The sequence below is a fragment of the Pristiophorus japonicus genome, chromosome 10 (assembly GCF_044704955.1).
Source record: "Pristiophorus japonicus isolate sPriJap1 chromosome 10, sPriJap1.hap1, whole genome shotgun sequence".
NCBI classification, from domain to species: Eukaryota; Metazoa; Chordata; class Chondrichthyes; family Pristiophoridae; genus Pristiophorus; species Pristiophorus japonicus.
Window position 1 is genome coordinate 22,476,689 of NC_091986.1, and position 20,368 is coordinate 22,497,056.

General features: G+C 41.7%; 1 protein-coding gene across 3 annotated transcripts in view; it reads left to right on the top strand.

Annotated features, from left to right (window-relative positions):
- Positions 1–20,368, top strand: part of rbm26 (RNA binding motif protein 26) — a 90,820-nt gene that overhangs the window by 56,974 nt on the left and 13,478 nt on the right. For all 3 annotated transcript variants that reach the window (XM_070891694.1, XM_070891695.1, XM_070891697.1), the window contains 7 exons: positions 2,551–2,625; positions 3,006–3,125; positions 4,311–4,385; positions 6,960–7,127; positions 12,010–12,114; positions 13,305–13,508; positions 16,445–16,531. In XM_070891694.1, the coding sequence (XP_070747795.1) occupies positions 2,551–2,625; positions 3,006–3,125; positions 4,311–4,385; positions 6,960–7,127; positions 12,010–12,114; positions 13,305–13,508; positions 16,445–16,531 (834 nt within the window). The remainder of the gene's footprint in view (positions 1–2,550; positions 2,626–3,005; positions 3,126–4,310; positions 4,386–6,959; positions 7,128–12,009; positions 12,115–13,304; positions 13,509–16,444; positions 16,532–20,368) is intronic.

Below are 20,368 nucleotides of genomic sequence, written 5' to 3' on the forward strand. Positions count from 1 at the left end.
AGAGGTGCAGCCTGGAGACGAGCTAGCAATAGTGAATTTGAAGGATGTGTTCTGTGTATTTGTATCTGTCCATGTTGCGTAATAATTGGTGGAGTTCATTACCAGTACAGGGTAATACTATTCAGTCTTGCTTCAACACTTGGGTCTTCATGAACTGTCTTGGTTCTTGACACATTTATGGACATGAGCATGTGTGGTTGACAAGCAGTCATTTTTGAAGTAAGTGGAGGAGGTGGGGTCGGTCATCGAACTGTTCCCACGTCGAGGGACTTCTAATTATATTAGACAAATCTCAACTGCAAGTATACAGCAAGTTATTTGTAGGAGTCTAGTTTCTGATAGGAGAGTGAATGTATGCATGATATGATGTATGCATTATGTGCAAAGATCCAGATGGATCTTAGCTTAGTTTTAGTTTTGGGCTTCATACCAGTGGCTGTTTTTCATGGTCCTAATTGCAAGACTTTCTGTCACTCCTGCCATTGTAGCCCCTGTGGTCCTGGGCAAATTTATAGTTCCTTGGGACTCAGTTTTCCCCAAAGCTGTTCTTTGGCGTACTTGAAAAGTTACGTTCGTTTTTTGGGGGCTGAACTATGCTGAAAAAAAACATCCAAGTTTCCCTGTTTTTGATTTCATTTTGACACCGCCTAGCCTGTCCATCAGCTTTGGGGGTGAAGCCTAAGAGATCTGTGCCAAAAAGATCGGGTTACCATGGTAGCCGAAGGGCCTCCTCCCTCCTGGTATCCGCTCCTAACTCTGGCCAAAAGGCTTCCCTCCCTTGCGAGTGCCAGTATCTGCTCTTAAACTCTGGCCGAAAGGCTCCCCCCGCTGCTGCTGCTATGGCTGTCTGGGCTGTGGAACTGCATCTGCTGCGCGGATTTTCTTACCTGCGCCGATTTTCTTAACTGCCCAGAAGGTTTTTCCCACAGAGGTCACATACGCCATCCTGAAAAATTGGAGCAAATCGGAGCTGGCCAAACTTGCTCAAATTGCCAGAATTGACGCGAGTGGCAGGTTACACCCCCAATGAGGTTTTTTAAAAAAAATCAGAACTAACTGAGTGATACTGGTGTACAATCTTTGGAGAAACTTGGATCTTTTAATTTCGGCCAAAAAAAGGGCGCAAATAACTGGGGAAAATTAGAGTCGGGGATTCTTGTTCGCATTCTCCAATTTCCCTTAATCCTTCAGAGAATTGCAAGGAGGGGATGATGGTCTCCATTTGTCTCTGTGCTGGGTAGATCTGATTCTTGGAGCTTCTGGCTTTACATGTCAGCTCATCAAGATCACTTGTGAGAACATCCCCAGACTAAAATGGTCAGATTTGTCCCAGCAGCTGAATGTATGGATGTTGAAAAGTTAAATTTTTAGCAGCCACTGGTAGTTGTTGGCATCCGGAGGATCCCAAAGCTGAATGGATGTATTTTATTCACTTGTGCCACAAAATCCACTTTAATTCACAGTCGTACGGCATGCTCATGCTTGTATCCTATCTTCATGAATTGGTGAATTGACTTCTGAGAGTTTACTCCAGATCTGTGTCATGGCTATTTCATGCCCCAGTACTAAGATTTGAAAGAGGATAGGAAAGATTGCACCTTGACTTCTCAAGATTTGCCATTTCTATTGGAGTCCACAGGGCCCTCACCACTCATTGCTGCACATTCCTATTTTTAATGTGAGAATATGGTGCACAGGTTCTGTCAACTTTCTTGTTTCCTTTTGAACATTTTTTGCTTGTACATGGTGCTAAAAGTTTAATTGGACAGGGCAAAAAGATTAATTTAGGCAGTTCTTGTGTGATTTGGTAACAAAGCCTTGGGTGAAGCTATTACTCAGCATATTCTTTTACCTAGATTTAGTATCTTGAGTTATCAGCCAAATATAACAATATTTGACACTGTGGGTTTTCTAAGCTCACCAGTTGCATACAAGTCTTTGGGAATCCACCACTCAACATGGAGCTTGAATAAACAATGGTTGCATGCCTTGTCATTGTGCACGGAAGTTCAGCCTCTGCAAATTCCCCTTCCTGTTGTTTTCCTTTCTGTCCAGGTAGAGTGAAGATTTTTCTTCACAGTAATTCTTTCAGTAGTTATGTCTTTGTTGTCTTACAGTTCTTGTGCACCTTTCTCTTGGATGAAACTTGAGTGAGTCAAGTTTTGCAGACTACAACAAAGGGAGGATCCAATGGGAGTGGGTTTTTTCTTGCTAATTTTCTCTGGCAATTTTTCTCCCCCCTCTTCCCTACCTGGGTTATAGTTTCATAAATGCTGGGCATCCTCCAGCACCTTACCCAAATGGCTAAAATTCATTATCGGGGGAAGTCATAGTTGAACCCAGTCCTGTCCAACTGTATTGTATGATCAGCTTAGTGACCCAATTTGATGAGCGCTTGTGGGAACCCAAGACATAGTAAGTTTCCTGAAGGGGAAATGACCCAGGGTGGTTTCCCGAGTGCATGAGGAAATCAGACTGTACATGGAGGTTAAATTTCTATTGAAGAATTCAAAAGATCGTTTGTACATTATTGTTTTCTTTATCCCTTAGAATGCAAGTAAGCTGTCAGTTAAAGATCGACTGGGCTTTGCAACTAAACGCACAGAACCTGCTCCTACTGAAAAGGTAGAGTTTAGTTGATGGTAGTAGTGGAACCGCTGGCATCCACAATGCATGCTGTTTTCAGTCTTTGAAAATTGTGTTAAAAGCAAATACTTTTCAGGAATAGGTAACATTATATACTGACTACATTCCCACAGTTTGTTAATTGTTCTTTGTGTACCCAAGAACAAACTTTATGTGCATTGGCATTTTTACCTACTAATGGAAACACAAGTTACAAAAATCATTTGAAGTACTCTGTCTTACTAGTTAACACTTCAGTTATTTGTCTTGGTATCTAACATTCTATATGATCTTAGCTATAATAAATTGCTGTTCTTGTAAAAATGTTTTCATCTAATTCCCTTTTTACGGTGAAAAATAAAACTATTTTTCTGCTGCAGGTGTTATCAACGACAACAGGCCTTACAAAAACTGTCTACAATCCTGCTGCCCTAAAAGCAGCACAAAAAACATTAGGTGCTGCTTCATCAGATTCTACAGAGACGCCCAAAAAAAAACAGGTTTGTTGGGTTTGAGTGTTGTATGATTTGTGATTTATGTACATACTATTGAGCATGTTCGTCTGGTTTGAACTTGGCTAATAAGTGTTTGAGTAATTAATAGATTTGTTCTCACGAATAAGGTGACAGGAATTTGGACTTTTTAAGTTGCCAGCGGATCATCCTTTTAAATTCTAATATAAAATCAACAGCATTATTTTGTAGTTATGAAATTCGCTCAATTTTTTTTTTTCTATTTTGCATCTGGCTCCAGAGACTTGAGCACAAAAATCTAGGCTGACACTCCAGTGTAGTACTGAGGGAGTGCTGCACTCAGATATGCCACCTTTCAAATGAGATGTTAAAACTGAGGCTTCGTCTGCTCTTTCAGGCGGACGTAAAAGATCCCATGGCATTATTTTGAAGAAGAGCAGGGCAGTTATCCCCGTCCTCCTGGTCAATATTTATCCCTTAATCAACATAACAAATTATCTGGTCATTATCACATTGCTGTTTGTGGGAGCTGACTGTGTGCAAATTTGCTGCCACATTTCCTACATTACAACAGTGACTGCACTGCAAAAATACTTCATTGACTGTAAAGTGCTTTAAGACGTTCGGTGGTCTTAAATACCAGTCGTCTTTCTTGTCCCATTGTTTAGTTGTTTAAACTGTTGTACAATGGCAAGTTAAGTATCCTATGTGTAAACACTTCACTTAGCCATACCTGTAGTAGCTTTTATAAATATAATTGAAACTTAATTTGTTTTTTTTGGGGCATTCATCGATTCAGAATCAAATGTATGAAGATATACTGGAGAAAAACTCGAAATATAATTTTGTTCAATCTGATGTTTCCAAAAAAATACAAGTTTTCTTTCGAAAGGAAAAAATAAAATAACACTACATCTGATACTGATCTGCATCCTGGAGGCACTCAACTTGCTTGAGCAGCTGAACAATTTCCCTTAAGCTGACTTAGTTTTACAATAATATTTGGCACCAGAACAGAGTAATAAAAGCTCATTTTGCCTAACCTAAAACCTGAGGGCCTCCATTTGTTTCCAGTAACCTACAGGTAAAGATGACTGAGAGTAGAATGCTTACAAACAAGATCTACACCCACTTTTCCCTTTTGGATTTTTGCTTTCCTCTTTGGTTATATTCCAGTTGGCTGTGGTTCTGACATCTATGATGATTTTGCAGGATACGTTTCGACTTCAGCAAGATGTCAGAAAAAAGAAACGAGAGATTTTAGAAAAACACATAGAAACCCAAAAGGTATGTAGTCTGACATCTATTTTGCTTTGATCAAATAGTTGACATCCCTGCCTTCTGATTTGTTACTGACCATTCTTTAAGCGCATTGATCGTCATGTGAGATACTGTAAACATTCCTTTATCAATTTATACAAACAGGATAATCTACTATTTTCACGGGAATGTAATTTGGGGATGTACATGTAGTCCCATTTATATTTTTTGAAAAAAAGAAAAAAGTGCACACTATGCTGCTCGCCATTATATTTGAGCAGTGGAACCAGTCTCCATGCAAAGTGGATCCCGGTCTATTGTGCACATGCAGGCTGGCTATGACTGTTCAGTATGCACATGAAAACCTTCATCTAGGTCATTAATATAGATAGGCAAGAGAAAAGGCCCTAACGATTGGTGGGGCACACCACTGGTAACCGGTATTCACGCAGGTCCACCTTGCAGCCAGTTCACATGGAGACTGGTTCCACTACTCAAACAGAGAAACGTAGAAAATAGGTGCAGGAGTCGGCCATTCGGCCCTTCGAGCTTGCACCTCCATTCAATATGATCATGGCTGATCATGCACTTCAGTACCCCATTCCTGCTTTCTCTCCATACCCCTTGATTCCTTTAGCCGTAAGGGCCACATCTAACTCCCTTTTGAATATATCTAACGTACTGGCCTCAACAACTTTCTGTGGTGGAGAATTCCATATGCTCATAATTCTCTGAAGAATTTTCTCCTCATCTTGGTCCTAAATGGCTTACCTCTTATCCTTCGACTGTGACCCTTGGTTCTGGAATTCCCCAACATCGGGAACATTCTTCCTGCCTCTAAGCTGTTGAGACCCGTCAGAATTTTATGTTTCTATGAGATCCCCTCTCATTCTTCTAAATTGCATTGAATATAAGCCTAGTCGATCCAGTCTTTCTTCATATGTCAGTCCTGTCATCCCGGGAATCAGTCTGGTGAACCTTCGCTGCACTCCCTCAATAGCAAGGATGTCCTTTCTCCGATTAGGAGACCAAAACTGTACACAATACTCCAGGTGTGGCCTCACCAAGGCCCTGTAAAACTGCAGTAAGACCTCCCTGCTCCTATACTCAAATCCTCCTTCTCTATGAAGGCCGACATGCCATTTACCGCCTTCACTGCCTGCTGTTCCTGTATGCCAACTTTCAATGACTGATGTACCATGACACCCAGGTCTCGTTGCACCTCCCCTTTTACTAATCTGTCACCATTTAGATAATCTGCCTTCCTGTTTTTACCACCAAAGCGGATAACCTCACATTTATCTACATTATACTGCATCTGCCATGTATTTGCCCACTCACCTAACCTGTCCAAGTCACCCCCCTGCAGCCTCTTAGCATCCTCCTCACAGCTCTCATTGCCACCCAGCTTATAGTCATCTGCAAACTTGGAGATATTACATTCAATTCCTTTGTCTCAATCATTAATGTATATTGTAATGTAATAGCTGGGGTCCCAGCACTGAACCTTGCAGTACCCCACTAGTCACTGCCTGCCATTCTGAAAGGGACCTGTTTATTCCTACTCTTTTCTTCCTGTCTGCCAACCAGTTCTCTATCCATATCAATACCTTACCCCCAATACCATGTGCTTTAATTTTGCACACTAATCTCTTGTGTGGGACCTTACCTTTTGAAAGTCTAAATACACCACATCCATTGGCTTCTCCCTTGTCCACTCTACTAGTTACATGCTCAAAAAATTCTAGAAGATTTGTCGAGCATGATTTCCCTTTCATAAATCCATGCTGACTTGGACTGACCCTGTCACTGCTTTCCAAATGCGCTGCTATTACATCTTTAATAATTGATTCTAACATTTTCCCCACCACCGATGTCAGGCTGACCGGTCTCTAATTCCCTTGTTAGTATTTCAATTCTGTTCAGTGCCATTTTGCCAAAAGTTTTAAAAGAAAATTGCAGTGCTTTCTCTTTCTTCCCCCCCCCCCCCCCCCTGCCCCTTGTTCTTTTAACACACTTCTATCTTCTGTTGAGAAGTAGCACATAAATACGGTTTACTTCTGATCTACCCTGTCAAATATTGGTTTAATCATCCAATCTTGGAAAACCAGAATTACCATACATGGTTTGAATTGTTGGATTGCTCTTATGGAATTTTGAAAATACTGGCAAGTCTGGAGCCTCTTTATGGACTCTGAGATATAAACTCCTGAACCTGAGGAGTAATGCAGGAAAGAGAAACAAATTAGCAGCTGCACCAAATATACTAATCCAACCTTTTTTATTTTCTCTCCATCTACTCACCAAGCTCTGATCTAACAACACTTTCATAAAATTGTTCTAGCCCATCAAAAGTTAGTGTACTAGTAATCCAGTGTATTTCTCCCATTGGTACATGTAATTAAAATTGTGCACTGACTTCTCAATTTTGAATAAATGTAAGCTTAATATCCACAAGCACATGTTTGATCAAGTAACTAAGGGTAGTTTGATCGATCAAAGTATTAATGTGCTATGTTTTTGTTCAAAAAAATCTTGTCTGGAAAAAGTTGTATCCTGCGCACTTCTGTCTCTGTCCTGACTTTTTGAATCCATATTTAGATCTTGATATCAAAGCTGGAGAAAAACAAAAAAATAAAATCGGAAGATAAAGCAGAAATTATGAAAACGTTGCAGGTCTTAACTAAGAGTATAACCAAACTACAGGATGAACTGAAAGCAAGTGGAACAGGCTCATCTCTTCCCAAAACAGTGAAAACCAAAGCTCAGGTATTGTATTTCAGTGGTGATTTTTGGATGTTGTGTTTTTTTGAGAATAAATTTCCATATTCAAAAATTAAATGATGTGAACAAGAAAAGTTTAATCTTGTATTTTTTTGTTTTTCCGAATGTTCATTAACTTATAAAACAAAGTTCAAAATTTAGATTAAAGTATATATAACTGTTGAGCATTTCTGCAAACCTGTGGTAATCCCACCAGAAACCATTGTTTATGACCATTTCTGCAAAACACTCAACTGTCTTTTTAACTCGTAAACCAACAGACAAAATAAATACCAAATATAGCATGAAAAATAACCATTCTGCTTTTGTCCCATCCCAAATTATTGCTGTTTTTGATGGTTTTTAACCTGTCACTTTGCTCTCTCTCCTGAAGGTGCTGCTGCTTGCTGGGTGTCTTATAGCACCTTCCCAAATTCTTCATGATTGATTTTTCTGCTCACTTTACTGCTTCAGTTGCTATCCTGGTTCAGATCAATTCAGTTTCAAACAGGGATTTTTCTAATCTGTTCTAAACGGGTATAGGTTGAACCTCCCTTATCTGGCACCCTCGGGACCTGGCCTGTTCTGAATAAGGGATTTTTCCCAGACGAAGGGTGGTCACGTTAAATTGGATGGTACAGGTACTGAGCAAGGGGATATCGGGGCTTGCTGACTTGGGGCTGGAGTGTGGCAGAGAGATCATATGGGGCGGACAGGGGGACAGTGGATCGCGGGGTCAGGCCAGTGATTGCGGGAGTCGGCAGTGAGGAAGGACTTCAATTTGTTCATGTCGGAGTTCTGTGCATGCGCCACCCGGTGGCCGGGAATGGTTCTGGACAAGGGGTGGTTCTGGATAAGGGAATTCTGGTTAAGGGAGGTTTAACCTGTACTGCTTTTACCCATTGTGCCATTTGAAGCTCTAGCGTGATCACAATGCAAATGGTCAATCACTTTTTTTGGTAAACAGACTGCGAAATGTGGAATTGAAATGCGACCCCCATTTCTGTTCCTTGTAAGGCTCACAAACAGTGCATTACCCCAAAATGTCCATATATTCTGAGGGAGTAAATTGTCAGTATGTAATCTTGGTTTTGAGTCTCTTGCTGCTTCATTTTACATAGAAACATAGAAACATAGAAAATAGGTGCAGGAGCAGGCCATTCAGCCCTTCTAGCCTGCACCGCCATTCAATGAGTTCATGGCTGAACATGAAACTTCAGTACTCACTTCCTGCTTTCACGCCATACCCCTTGATCCCCCGAGTAGTAAGGACTTCATCTAACTCCGTTTTGAATATATTTAGTGAATTGGCCTCAACTACTTCCTGTGGTAGAGAATTCCACAGGTTCACCACTCTCTGGGTGAAGAAGTTTCTCTTTATCTCGGTCCTAAATGACTTACCCCTTATCCTTAGACTGTGACCCCTGGTTCTGGACTTCCCCAACATTGGGAACATTCTTCCTGCATCCAACCTGTCCAAACCCGTCAGAATTTTAAACGTTTCTATGAGGTCCCCTCTCACTCTTCTGAACTCCAGTGAATACAAGCCCAGTTGATCCAGTCTTTCTTGATAGGTCAGTCCCACCATCCTGGGAATCAGTCTGGTGAATCTTCGCTGCACTCCCTCAATAGCAAGAATGTCCTTCCTCAAGTTAGGAGACCAAAACTGTACACAATACTCCAGGTGTGGCCTCACCAAGGCCCTGTACAACTGTAGCAACACCTCCCTGCCCCTGTACTCAAATCCCCTCGCTATGAAGGCCAACATGCCATTTGCTTTCTTAACCGCCTGCTGTACCTGCATGCCAATCTTCAATGACTGATGTACCATGACACCCAGGTCTCGTTGCACCTTCCCTTTTCCTAATCTGTCACCATTCAGATAATAGTCTGTCTCTCTGATTTTACCACCAAAGTGGATAACCTCACATTTATCCACATTATACTTCATCTGCCACGCATTTGCCCACTCACCTAACCTATCCAAGTCACTCTGTAGCCTCATAGCATCCTCCTCGCAGCTCACACTGCCACCCAACTTAGTGTCATCCGCAAATTTGGAGATACTACATTTAATCCCCTCGTCTAAATCATTAATGTACAATGTAAACGGCTGGGGCCCCAGCACAGAACCCTGCGGTACCCCACTAGTCACTGCCTGCCATTCCGAAAAGTACCCATTTACTCCTACTCTTTGCTTCCTGTCTGACAACCAGTTCTCAATCCACGTCAGCACACTACCCCCAATCCCATGTGCTTTAACTTTGCACATTAATCTCCTGTGTGGGACCTTGTCGAAAGCCTTCTGAAAGTCCAAATATACCACATCAACTGGTACTCCTTTGTCCACTTTATTGGAAACATCCTCAAAAAATTCCAGAAGATTTGTCAAGCATGATCTCCCTTTCACAAATCCATGCTGACTTGGACCTATCATGTCACCATTTTCCAAATGCGCTGCTATGACATCCTTAATAATTGATTCCATCATTTTACCCACTACTGAGGTCAGGCTGACCAGTCTATAATTCCCTGCTTTCTCTCTCCCTCCTTTTTTAAAAAGTGGGGTTACATTGGCTACCCTCCACTCGATAGGAACTGATCCAGAGTCAATAGAATGTTGCAAAATGACTGTCAATGCATCCGCTATTTCCAAGGCCACCTCCTTAAGTACTATGGGATGCAGTCCATCAGGCCCTGGGGATTTATCGGCCTTCAATCCCATCAATTTCCCCAACACAATTTCCCGACTAATAAAGATTTCCCTCAGTTCCTCCTCCTTAATAGACCCTCTGACCACTTTTATATCCGGAAGGTTGTTTGTGTCCTCCTTAGTGAATACTGAACCAAAGTACTTGTTCAATTGGTCTGCCATTTCTTTGTTCCCCGTTATGACTTCCCCTGATTCTGACTGCAGGGGACCTACGTTTGTCTTTACTAACCTTTTTCTCTTTACATATCTATAGAAACTTTTGCAATCCGCCTTAATGTTCCCTGCAAGCTTCTTCTCGTACTCCATTTTCCCTGCCCTAATCAAACCCTTTGTCCTCCTCTGCTGAGTTCTAAATTTCTCCCAGTCCCCAGGTTCGCTGCTATTTCTGGCCAATTTGTATGCCATTTCCTTGGCTTTAATACTATCCCTGATTTCCCTAGATAGCCACGGTTGAGCCACCTTCCCTTTTTTATTTTTACGCCAGACAGGAATGTACAATTGTTGTAATTCATCCATGCGGTCTCTAAATGTCTGCCATTGCCCATCCACAGTCAACCCCTTAAGTATCATTAGCCAATCTATCTTAGCCAATTCATGCCTCATACCTTCAAAGTTACCCTTCTTTAAGTTCTGGACCATGGTCTCTGAATTAACTGTTTCATTCTCCATCCTAATGCAGAATTCCACCATATTATGGTCACTCTTCCCCAAGGGGCCTCGCACAATGAGATTGCTAATTAATCCTCTCTCATTACACAACACCCAGTCTAAGATGGCCTCCCCCCTAGTTGGTTCCTCGACATATTGGTCTAGAAAACCATCCCTTATGCATTCCAGGAAATCCTCCTCCACCGTATTGCTTCCAGTTTGGCTAGCCCAATCTATGTGCATATTAAAGTCACCCATTATAACTGCTGCACCTTTATTGCATGCACTCCTAATTTCCTGTTTGATGCCCTCCCCAACATCACTACTACTGTTTGGAGGTCTGTACACAACTCCCACTAACGATTTTTGCCCTTTAGTGTTCTGCAGCTCTACCCATATAGATTCCACATCATCCAAGCTAATGTCTTTCCTAACTATTGCATTAATCTCCTCTTTAACCAGCAATGCTACCCCACCTCCTTTTCCTTTTATTCTATCCTTCCTGAATGTTGAATACCCCTGGATGTTGAGTTCCCAGCCCTGATCATCCTGGAGCCACGTCTCCGTAATCCCAATCACATCATATTTGTTAACATCTATTTGCACAGTTAATTCATCCACCTTATTGCGGATACTCCTTGCATTAAGACACAAAGCCTTCAGGCTTGCTTTTTTAACACCCTTTGTCCTTCTAGAATTTTGCTGTACAGTGGCCCTTTTTGTTCTTTGCCTTGGGTTTCTCTGCCCTCCACTTTTCCTCATCTCCTTTCTGTCTTTTGCTTTTGCCTCATTTTTGTCTCCCTCTGTCTCCCTGCATTGGTTCCCATCCCCCTGCAATATTAGTTTAACTCCTCCCCAACAGCACGAGCAAACACTCCCCCTAGGACATTGGTTCCGGATCTGCCCAGGTGCAGACCGTCCGGTTTGTACTGGTCCCACCTCCCCCAGAACCGGTTCCAATGCCCCAAGAATTTGAATCCCTCCCTGCTGCGCCACTGCTCAAGCCATGTATTCATCTGCGATTCCTACTCTGATTAGCACGTGGCACTGGTAGCAATCCCGAGATTACTACTTTTGAAGTCCTACTTTTTAATTTAGCTCCTAGCTCCTTAAATTCTTTTCGTAGGACCTCATCCCTTTTTTTAAACCTATGTCGTTGGTACCAATGTGCACCACGACAACTGGCTGTTCTCCCTCCCATTTCAGAATGTCCTGCACCCGCTCCGAGACATCCTTGACCCTTGCACCAGGGAGGCAACATACCATCCTGGAGTCTCGGTTGCGTCCGCAGAAACGCCTATCTATTCCCCTCACCATCGAATCCCCTATCACTATCGCGCTCCCACTCTTTTTCCTGCCCTCCTTTGCAACAGAGCCACCTACGGTGCCATGAACTTGGCTGCTGCTGCCCTCCCCTGATGAGTCATCCTCCCCAACAGCGATTACCTGATCGCTGCAAGTAGATTTATAGGCTTGCAGTTCGATAGTTATATGGATTTAAGCAGATCCTGGATTTTTCTTTTATAGATGCAAAGAGAACTACTAGACACAGAGCTGGACTTGTACAAGAAAGTGCAGGCTGGAGAAGATATCACTGAACTTCGGAAAAAATACAATGAGCTTCAGCTTGAGGTAGGAATAATGATTACAGTAATTTAAAGGTATTAAGAAATTGTATGCTTTCATATTAATGCACAAGTATGTTCTCTACCTACTGTGTTAACTGTTCAAAGTTTTCCATTCTTTCCTCCAGATTTTCTCCATCTGTGCAAATATATATATATAGCTCTATACACACCCAATATTTTTCATTTAAGTTTGTTTTGCATGAATTGTGTGTTTGTTTGCTGGCCTCTGGATTGGAGCCAAGTTTAGGATACAGAGGCGAGACTTCACAGCATTTAGCTTAACATTTCCAACACAACCTCTTGCTTTACTGGATACAAGGCTGTTCGTTAGATTTCTTTTCAGCTCATAGGCCGTCTCAAATCATAACTTGGTAAAACAATAAAACCAAGGAACTTGCTGCAATAATCGTGGTTTACAGGAGATGGCAGCATTGTCTGCCAGTTTAATGTAATGATCAGAAAAGCATGTAATTTCTATTGCATGTTTTCTGATAGCAGTCTTGCTATACCCCTTAACAATGTGTAGTGTGAATCTTCCAAACTGACATCGCTGTGAAGTTTGCCGTCAGTTTGGAAATGGTTGCGCATCATTAGTAATATATAGACACAACAGTAGAACATTTTAAAATGTTCAAATCCCTACCATTTGCCCTAGAAATGGATTAGAAGGTAACACAGCTTGTAGTAATTTTATGACACTAGTAATCTAAATGAGTTGTTTGCTAATCTGCATATTTGTACAAGACTATTGATGACCTTTTTATCAAAGTTTCAAGAAAGTGCTTTCCTCCCACAAGGCGACTGGCATGTGGTTTCTTAATTATATACTTTGCATAAATTGAGGCAAAAATGTGTGTTGAAGTGTCAGCTGGTTTAAGTGTGTGTGCATCCAAGTGAGGGGAGTTAATGTGGCAAGTGCAACATTCCAGACATGTTGAATTTTTAAAACTTATATGAAAGGTAAAGTAACGAGTAGATTTTTTTGGAAGTCGACATATTAGTTAGATAAAATTTTTGTGATTGCTGAGTATTTACCCTTGGAGTTCTTGCTGAACTCCCAACAGTTTTGGCGGCTTTGAAGATTTCACTTTTTGAAAATAACAGGATTGAGTTTTTCTCATGTACATTTTAATAATCAACATTAATTCTGTTTAACGCATCTGAGCATATTCTGTGTTCATACTCGTGTTGCAGGCTGCCAAACGGGGGATCCTTTCCTCTGTTCGTGGAAGGGGGCACCATTCCAGGGGGCGAGGTGGACACAGAGGTCGAGGTAGAGGACATCGAGGGCGAGGCCGGGGTGTACCTTATCACTCTGTAGTTGACCATCGTCCAAAGTCATTGAATATATGTGGATTTTCAGAAAGTGACCAAGATGAAGTCCTGCCGCATTTTGCAGTAGGTATATTTTTACTTCAATCAGCATGATAAATGTTGCAGTACTGAACCAGACAGAACAGGAAATATTGATCTCCACCATAGGCATTTGATCAGAGTCAGGAGAGACAAGGAAAGGAGCACCCAGTCGGGCATCAAACTTGCTCATGTCCTGATATTGCACTGCGACCCCCCCTACTGCACCAGTGAGACAATTTTCCTTTGCCAGTCATCTTTGAGTAAGGTTGGCACTGCATTAAGGATAACTTATTGGGAATTAAATTGAGTCTGCCTAAATTCATTTCACAGCCAGCAGATAGTGGAGACTTTTATCCCAGCATTCCAGACTGGATTTGAACCCACGTCCCAAAGGTGATGGACCAATGTCTAACCCACCACACAACTCTGTTCCTCATCTTCATCCAGTAAGAACATTCCCTCGTACTGGAGGTTTCTCTCTCGCCTTGTATACAGGATTATTTGCAAATTATCTTGTGGGCAGATCTAGCTTTTTGAGATGTTTTCTTCCCTACTTGGATTTTCCTTTTCTCAGGATCTCCTTGGCCTTTCACCAATGCGGCTCTGAAATTGGATATGCAGGGTGCCTCAGCACTCTTCCATAGCAACCAGCTTGAGATTGAGCACTCAATATGCAGAAGATTGTTCGCACAAGCTGCATCCTGCCAACTGTAGGTAGTGCATTGGTCTTGAGCCTACTGTTGGGTGTGATTTTACAAGATGTTACTCGTGTCATATCACATCCTTTTTCCAACAAAAATGATTTGTTGGGTGCATTCAAAATATTTTTTGCTAGTTCAAAAAAAAACAATCATTTTAAGTACTACATAGGGTACAGGAAATGAAAACTTAATGCAAGTACAGGGATTCCTTGTCTCCCAAGAGATTGTCCCATTCACACATTGTCCAGTTCACATGGTATGAGGATGATGAATTCATTTCAAGAAAGATAAATTATTTATTTTCATTTGTAATATTTTTATTGTCTACTATTTTTGACCGTATATAGTTACACAATTCATACATAAAAAGGGATAGCCAATCAAGCGTACATTGTGTGACTTATGCGACTGGATCTCCAATTTGGTGATCAAATCTCTTGTATTCCGAGGCGTTGTGTAATTGCTGTTCTCAGCAATACAGCTGCAGGACTGTTGGTTTGTAATATGATGTATATTTTTCAGTAATTATCTTATAAATTTGCAGTGACATCACAATCATCCTTCAGCATGGCCTTGCTGCATATATGCAACAAAAAAGTTCCTATATTGTCCATGACTCCTGCTGCCAGGAAGGAAATAAATTACTCTTTTGACGACTGCAGTATTTATATTAAAAACACACACACACACACACACACACACACACACACACACACAGAAATGATTTTCTGCCTGAATACTGATGTTTTCCAAATTGCCCAATTGTGCTCTCTCTTTGATACTATTTAAATCCATCTGAAGTTACTACCTTGTAATAATTCCTGGTAATTATTCTGTCTGATTTGGCTTGTAATATTCATTCATCAATGCTTCAAATTCCTTTATAATGTCCTAAATAGCTCCTTTTGAAAAGGTTATACCTCCACTTATTTAAAAAAAAAAGTTGGAAGAATCAGTTACACTTTCGAGTGAGCTGAGCTGTATTGCACTTTTTAGCTAAATCAATAATTTCCCTTCATAGATTGACAATCTAACGGGTGATCTGAATTATCATGACTGCACTCGCCTGGTTCCATTCTTATTTATCTATCTGCAATGGCCTCTCTTCCCGCTCCCGCATCGTTAACTCCGGTATCCCCCAAGAATATATCCATTGCCCCTCCTATTTCTCCTCTGTGCTGCCCCTAGAGGGGACAACATCCAAAAACATCGTCAGTTTCCACGTGTATGCTGATGACGCCCAATTCTACCTCTCGACCCCTGTACTGTCACAGTTGTCAGACTGCTTGTCCGACATCCAGCACTGGATGAGCAGAAATTTCCTGCAACTAAATATTGGGACGACCAAAGCCATTCTTTGGTCCCCGCCAAAAATTCCATTCCCTAGCCACAGATGCCAGCCCCCTCCTTTGCATCTGTCTGAGGTTGAACCAGACTGTTTGTAACCTTGGTATCATACTTGATACTAAAATGAGCTTCCAAGCACACATCCACACCACAACTAAGACCACTTATTTCCACCTTCATAATATCCCTCTGCCTCAGCTCATGTGCTAAAATCCTCATCATGCCTTTGTTATTTCATGACTTTTTCCGTTAAGCATTTGAAGCAGAATAACATTCCCAGTTATGAAGAGAGAATAGTACAATGGAATTAATTTTGGATTGCTCTAGTGAAGGCAGCTCAAATGATGGGCTGAATGCGCTGTGTGTTAAACATGTATGGTTCTATATAATAAGCTGTCAAATGGAACAATGTTTCTTCGATGTCAATGTCGCTGCTTGCAGTTAGACACATTCTCACTCGCCTCCACACTTAACTGTTTTGTGATAAGTTGCAACCCTTGAAGAGCTGCTTCCCTGTTAGATTTTGCATTCCCCAGCCAAATGTGCTGCAGGCCAACCTCTGGCTTTTTCTGTGCCGATAGCCCAGGAGCCAGGACTTGTCACAAAATCCAGTGGGGCTCATGAAATGGGTGTGCATGTACCACAGGTGTGTCTATATTGAAAAGTGTCGATATTGCAAAGTCGGGGCGAAATTAGGATTGTGCCTTTTCCCCATGTTCTACAGCTTTGTTTTACTCATTTTAGAATCTCGTCATTCAAGTCCAGTGTTTTACTACGCACAGGGTTTGTTTCAGACAATGTGCAGCAGCATATATGAATGCATTTCCTAAGTTAATTGCCTTCAATAAACAGAAGGGTGAGAGTTTGATTATGAAGTGCATATTTGAAATTTTGGTGCTTAAAAGACTTTATTGTATTTCTCTTTTTAAGCAATTTGGTGAAGTTGAGGATTGTCAGATTGACGACGGCTCTCGTCACATGGTCATTACTTACAAGACGAGGGCAGAAGCAGAGGCTGTAAGTAAATCGTTGTTCACAATGTAAATGTAGGATTACTTCAAGACTTAAAATCGGCTCCAACATATTTAAAAGGATCACTTGTTTTATGAATGGGATCCCAGCCAGTCAAAGCACTTGACATGACAATTTAGGCAGCTAATCCAATTTCAATGATCCTTAACCTTAACCTGCTTTCCATTGCGTACTTCATCATTTGAAGTGAAATGCTTTGTGGTTTACAGCCATTGTATGAGCTGAACTTTTGCAGCCACGGTATCATTATTCAGTTGTGAAAAGATAGTGGAAATCATAAACTTGAGGTGTTAACAGGCTAAATATGTTGATATCTTGTGTATATATAAGCATGTGGATGTTCATTAAGGTCTTTCAGAATCTGGTGAATTTGTTTTTGTATCTGAAACTTTTTATCATTAAGATAGGATTGCTCCTTTTGTGGGGTGGAGAATGGTTGGAGATGGATGACTTTTTTGGGGGTGATAATTAGAATTATCTGTCGATGGATTCTTTAGGCTTGCACCTCAACCATTTATTTTGCCATATATATTACTCTGCTGTGTGGTAGTATTAGTGTACCTAGTGTAACAAGTGGCTGCTTTTGATAAAAATGCCAATGCTCTGGGCAAATCTAGTTCAGTAGTCTGTTAAAAATGCAGCCTGAGAAATACACAGCTGTGTTTAAATGCAGCTGGAACCAGTGAAATTTATTATAAATTTAAATGCAGAAATACAAAATTTATACCTGGGGACTGTAATATTGTACAATTCATATAAAAAATGTAATTGAGGGTGTAATTGTTTCTACATTTCACATTACACTGTAGTTGCAAATTGCACGATAAATCCTGTGACTGCTGGTTCTGCTGGTGTGCTGCTAAATGTGTTAACACCGATTTGCTTTAGTTTATATTCTTTTAATTTAGGTTTTGGTGTTCACTGGTTGGTTCAGTGCATATCCTAAGTGCAAATTCTTATTGTCCGTTTACTGCTCCATCCTTTCTAGTTGCAGCAAAAGATATCAAAATGTGGTTACAAAAGCAAAATACTGCGGATATGGTCACATGGACTGGTTTTATAAATATGCTATTGGGTAGAGAGGCATCAGTGTATTTTTTTTTAATTTTCTCTCTTCTAAAATAACTCAGTTGGTACACATGTCTTCACTAAATGTTATGCTTTAGCTTAATTTGATATGCTGCCTTTTGAAAATTGGTTTACTTTATTCTTGTGTATTGTTCTGGAAAGGGAGTTGAGCACTAGCTTTTTAAAATTCCCCTCCTTATTTAAAAATTCACAATTTGATGTCCATAGAAGTGTAGCTTTTTGAAATAAATGATTTCAGCTTAAATTCTAAATTCCTTACATGGTTGCCTGCATTTTTATAAATCGCAGTATTTTAATTAGCATATTAGACTATGTCTCTGATACCGTCATGGATTAGAAAAAAATTCTTCTAACTCAACATAGGGAAGACTGCAGGCATTGTTTTCAGCCCCTGCTGTGAAGCTCCCTTGTGACTGAATCCATCGCTCTCTTTGACCACTTGCTCAAATTGAACCAGACTGCAAAGCCATGGCATCCTGTTTGTCCAGAGCTGAGTTTCCGATCGTACATCATACTCATCACAAGACCACTTATTTTCACCTGCATCCCTATTTCAAAACTCATCACCGCAGAAAAATGTATCCCTGTTTTTGTTGGTTCTAAACTCAATTTATCCCAATTTTTCCAAACCTCCGTTGTCCTTCCATATCCCATGCTTAAGTCCACTGTGTCCATCATCCCCGTGTTTCCTGACACATGGGAACTGTAGCACAGTGGTTACATTACGGGGCGAGTAATCCAGAAGCCTGGACTAATAATCCAGAGACGTGAGTTCAAATATGCCATGGCAGCTGACGAATTTAAATTCAGTTAATGAAATAAATCTGGAATAAAATGCTAGTGTCAGAAATAGTGACAATGGAACTAACGGATTGTTATAAAAATCCATCTGGTTCACTAATTTCCTTTTGGGGAAGGAAATCTGCCATCCTCACCTGGTCTCGCCTATATGTGATTCCACCTACAGCAATGTGGTTGACTCTTAATTGCCCTCTGAAATGCACTTGCAAGTCACTCAGTTGTAACAAACTGCTGCAAGAAACAATGAGAATAAAACCGGAAGGGCCCCTTGGCACCAAATTCGCGCACAACACCACACCCAGTCCAGTCGACCCTGCAAAGTCCTCCTCACTAACATCTGGGGACTTGTGTCAAAATTGGGAGAGCTGTCCCACAGACTAGTCGAGCAACAGACTGACTCACAAAATACCTTGCCACCAATGTCCCAGATTTCTCCATCACCGTCCCTGGGTATATCCTGTCTCACCAGCAAGACCGACCCACCCGAAGTGGTGGTATACAATCAGGAGAGAGTGGCCCTGGGAGTCCTCAACGCTGACTCCGGACCCCATGAAGTCTCATGGTTTCAGGCCAAGCATGGGCAAGGAAACTTCCTGCTGATGACCAGCTACTGCCTCCCCTCAACTAATGAATCAGTACTTCTCCATCTTGAATACCACTTTGAAGAAGCACAGAGGGTAGCAAGTGCACAGAATATACTCTGGGTGGGGGATTTCAATGTCCATCACCAAAAATGGCTCGGTAGCACGACTACTGGCCGAGTCCTGAAGGACATAGCTGCCAGACTGGGCCTGCAGCAGGTGGTGAGAGAACCAACACTGGGGAAAAACCTACTTGATCTCATCCTCACCAATCTACCTGTCGCAGATGCATCTGTCCATGACTGCATTGATGGCAGTGATCACTGCACAGTCCTTGTGAAGACGATGTCCTGTCTTCACCCCCTCCATTGTGTTGTGTGGCACTACCACCATGCTAAATGGGATAGATTCAGAACTAATCTAGCAGCTCAAAACTGGGCATCCATGAGATGCTTTAGGCCATCACCAGCAGCAGAATTGTATTCCACCACAATCTAACTTCATGGCCTGGCATATCACACTCTACCATTACCATCAAGCCAGGGGACCAACCCTGATTCAATGAGAAATGCAGAAGAGCATGCCAGGAGCAGCGCCAGATAAACTAAAAATGAGGGACTACCAGGGGAAGCTACAACACAGTACTACATGCATGCTAAACAGCAGAAGCAGCATGCCATAAACAGAACTAATCGACCCCACAATCAACGGATCAGATGAAAGCGCTGCAGTCTTGCCACATTCAGTCATGAATGGTCATGGACAATTAAACAACGAACGGGAGGAGGCGGCTCCATGAATATCCCCATTCTCAATAAAGGCAGAGCCCAGCACACAAGTGCAAAAGACGAGGCTGAAGCTTTTGCATTCATCTTCAGCCAGAAGTGCCGAGTGGATGATCCATATCGGCCTCCTGCTGACATCCCCACCATCACAGAAACCAGTCTTCAGCCAATCCGATTCACACCACGTGATACCAAGAAATGGCTGAGCGCATTGGATGCAGCCAAGGCTATGGACCCCGATAACATCCCAGCTGTTGTGCTCCAGAACTAGCCGCGCCTCTAGCCAAGCTGTTCCAGTACAGCTACAACACTGGCATCTACCCGACGATGTGGAAATCTGCCTCGGTCTGTCCTTCCACAAAAAGCAAGACAAATCCAATCCGGCCAATTACCGCCCCATCAGTCTACTCTTAATCATCAGCGAAGTGATGGATGGTGTCGTCAACAGTGCTATCCCAGTGTCACTTACTCACTAATAACCTGTTCACTAATGGTCAGTTTGGATTCCGCCAAGTCCACTCGGCTTCAGACCTCATTACAGCCTTGGTCCAAATGTGGACAAAAGA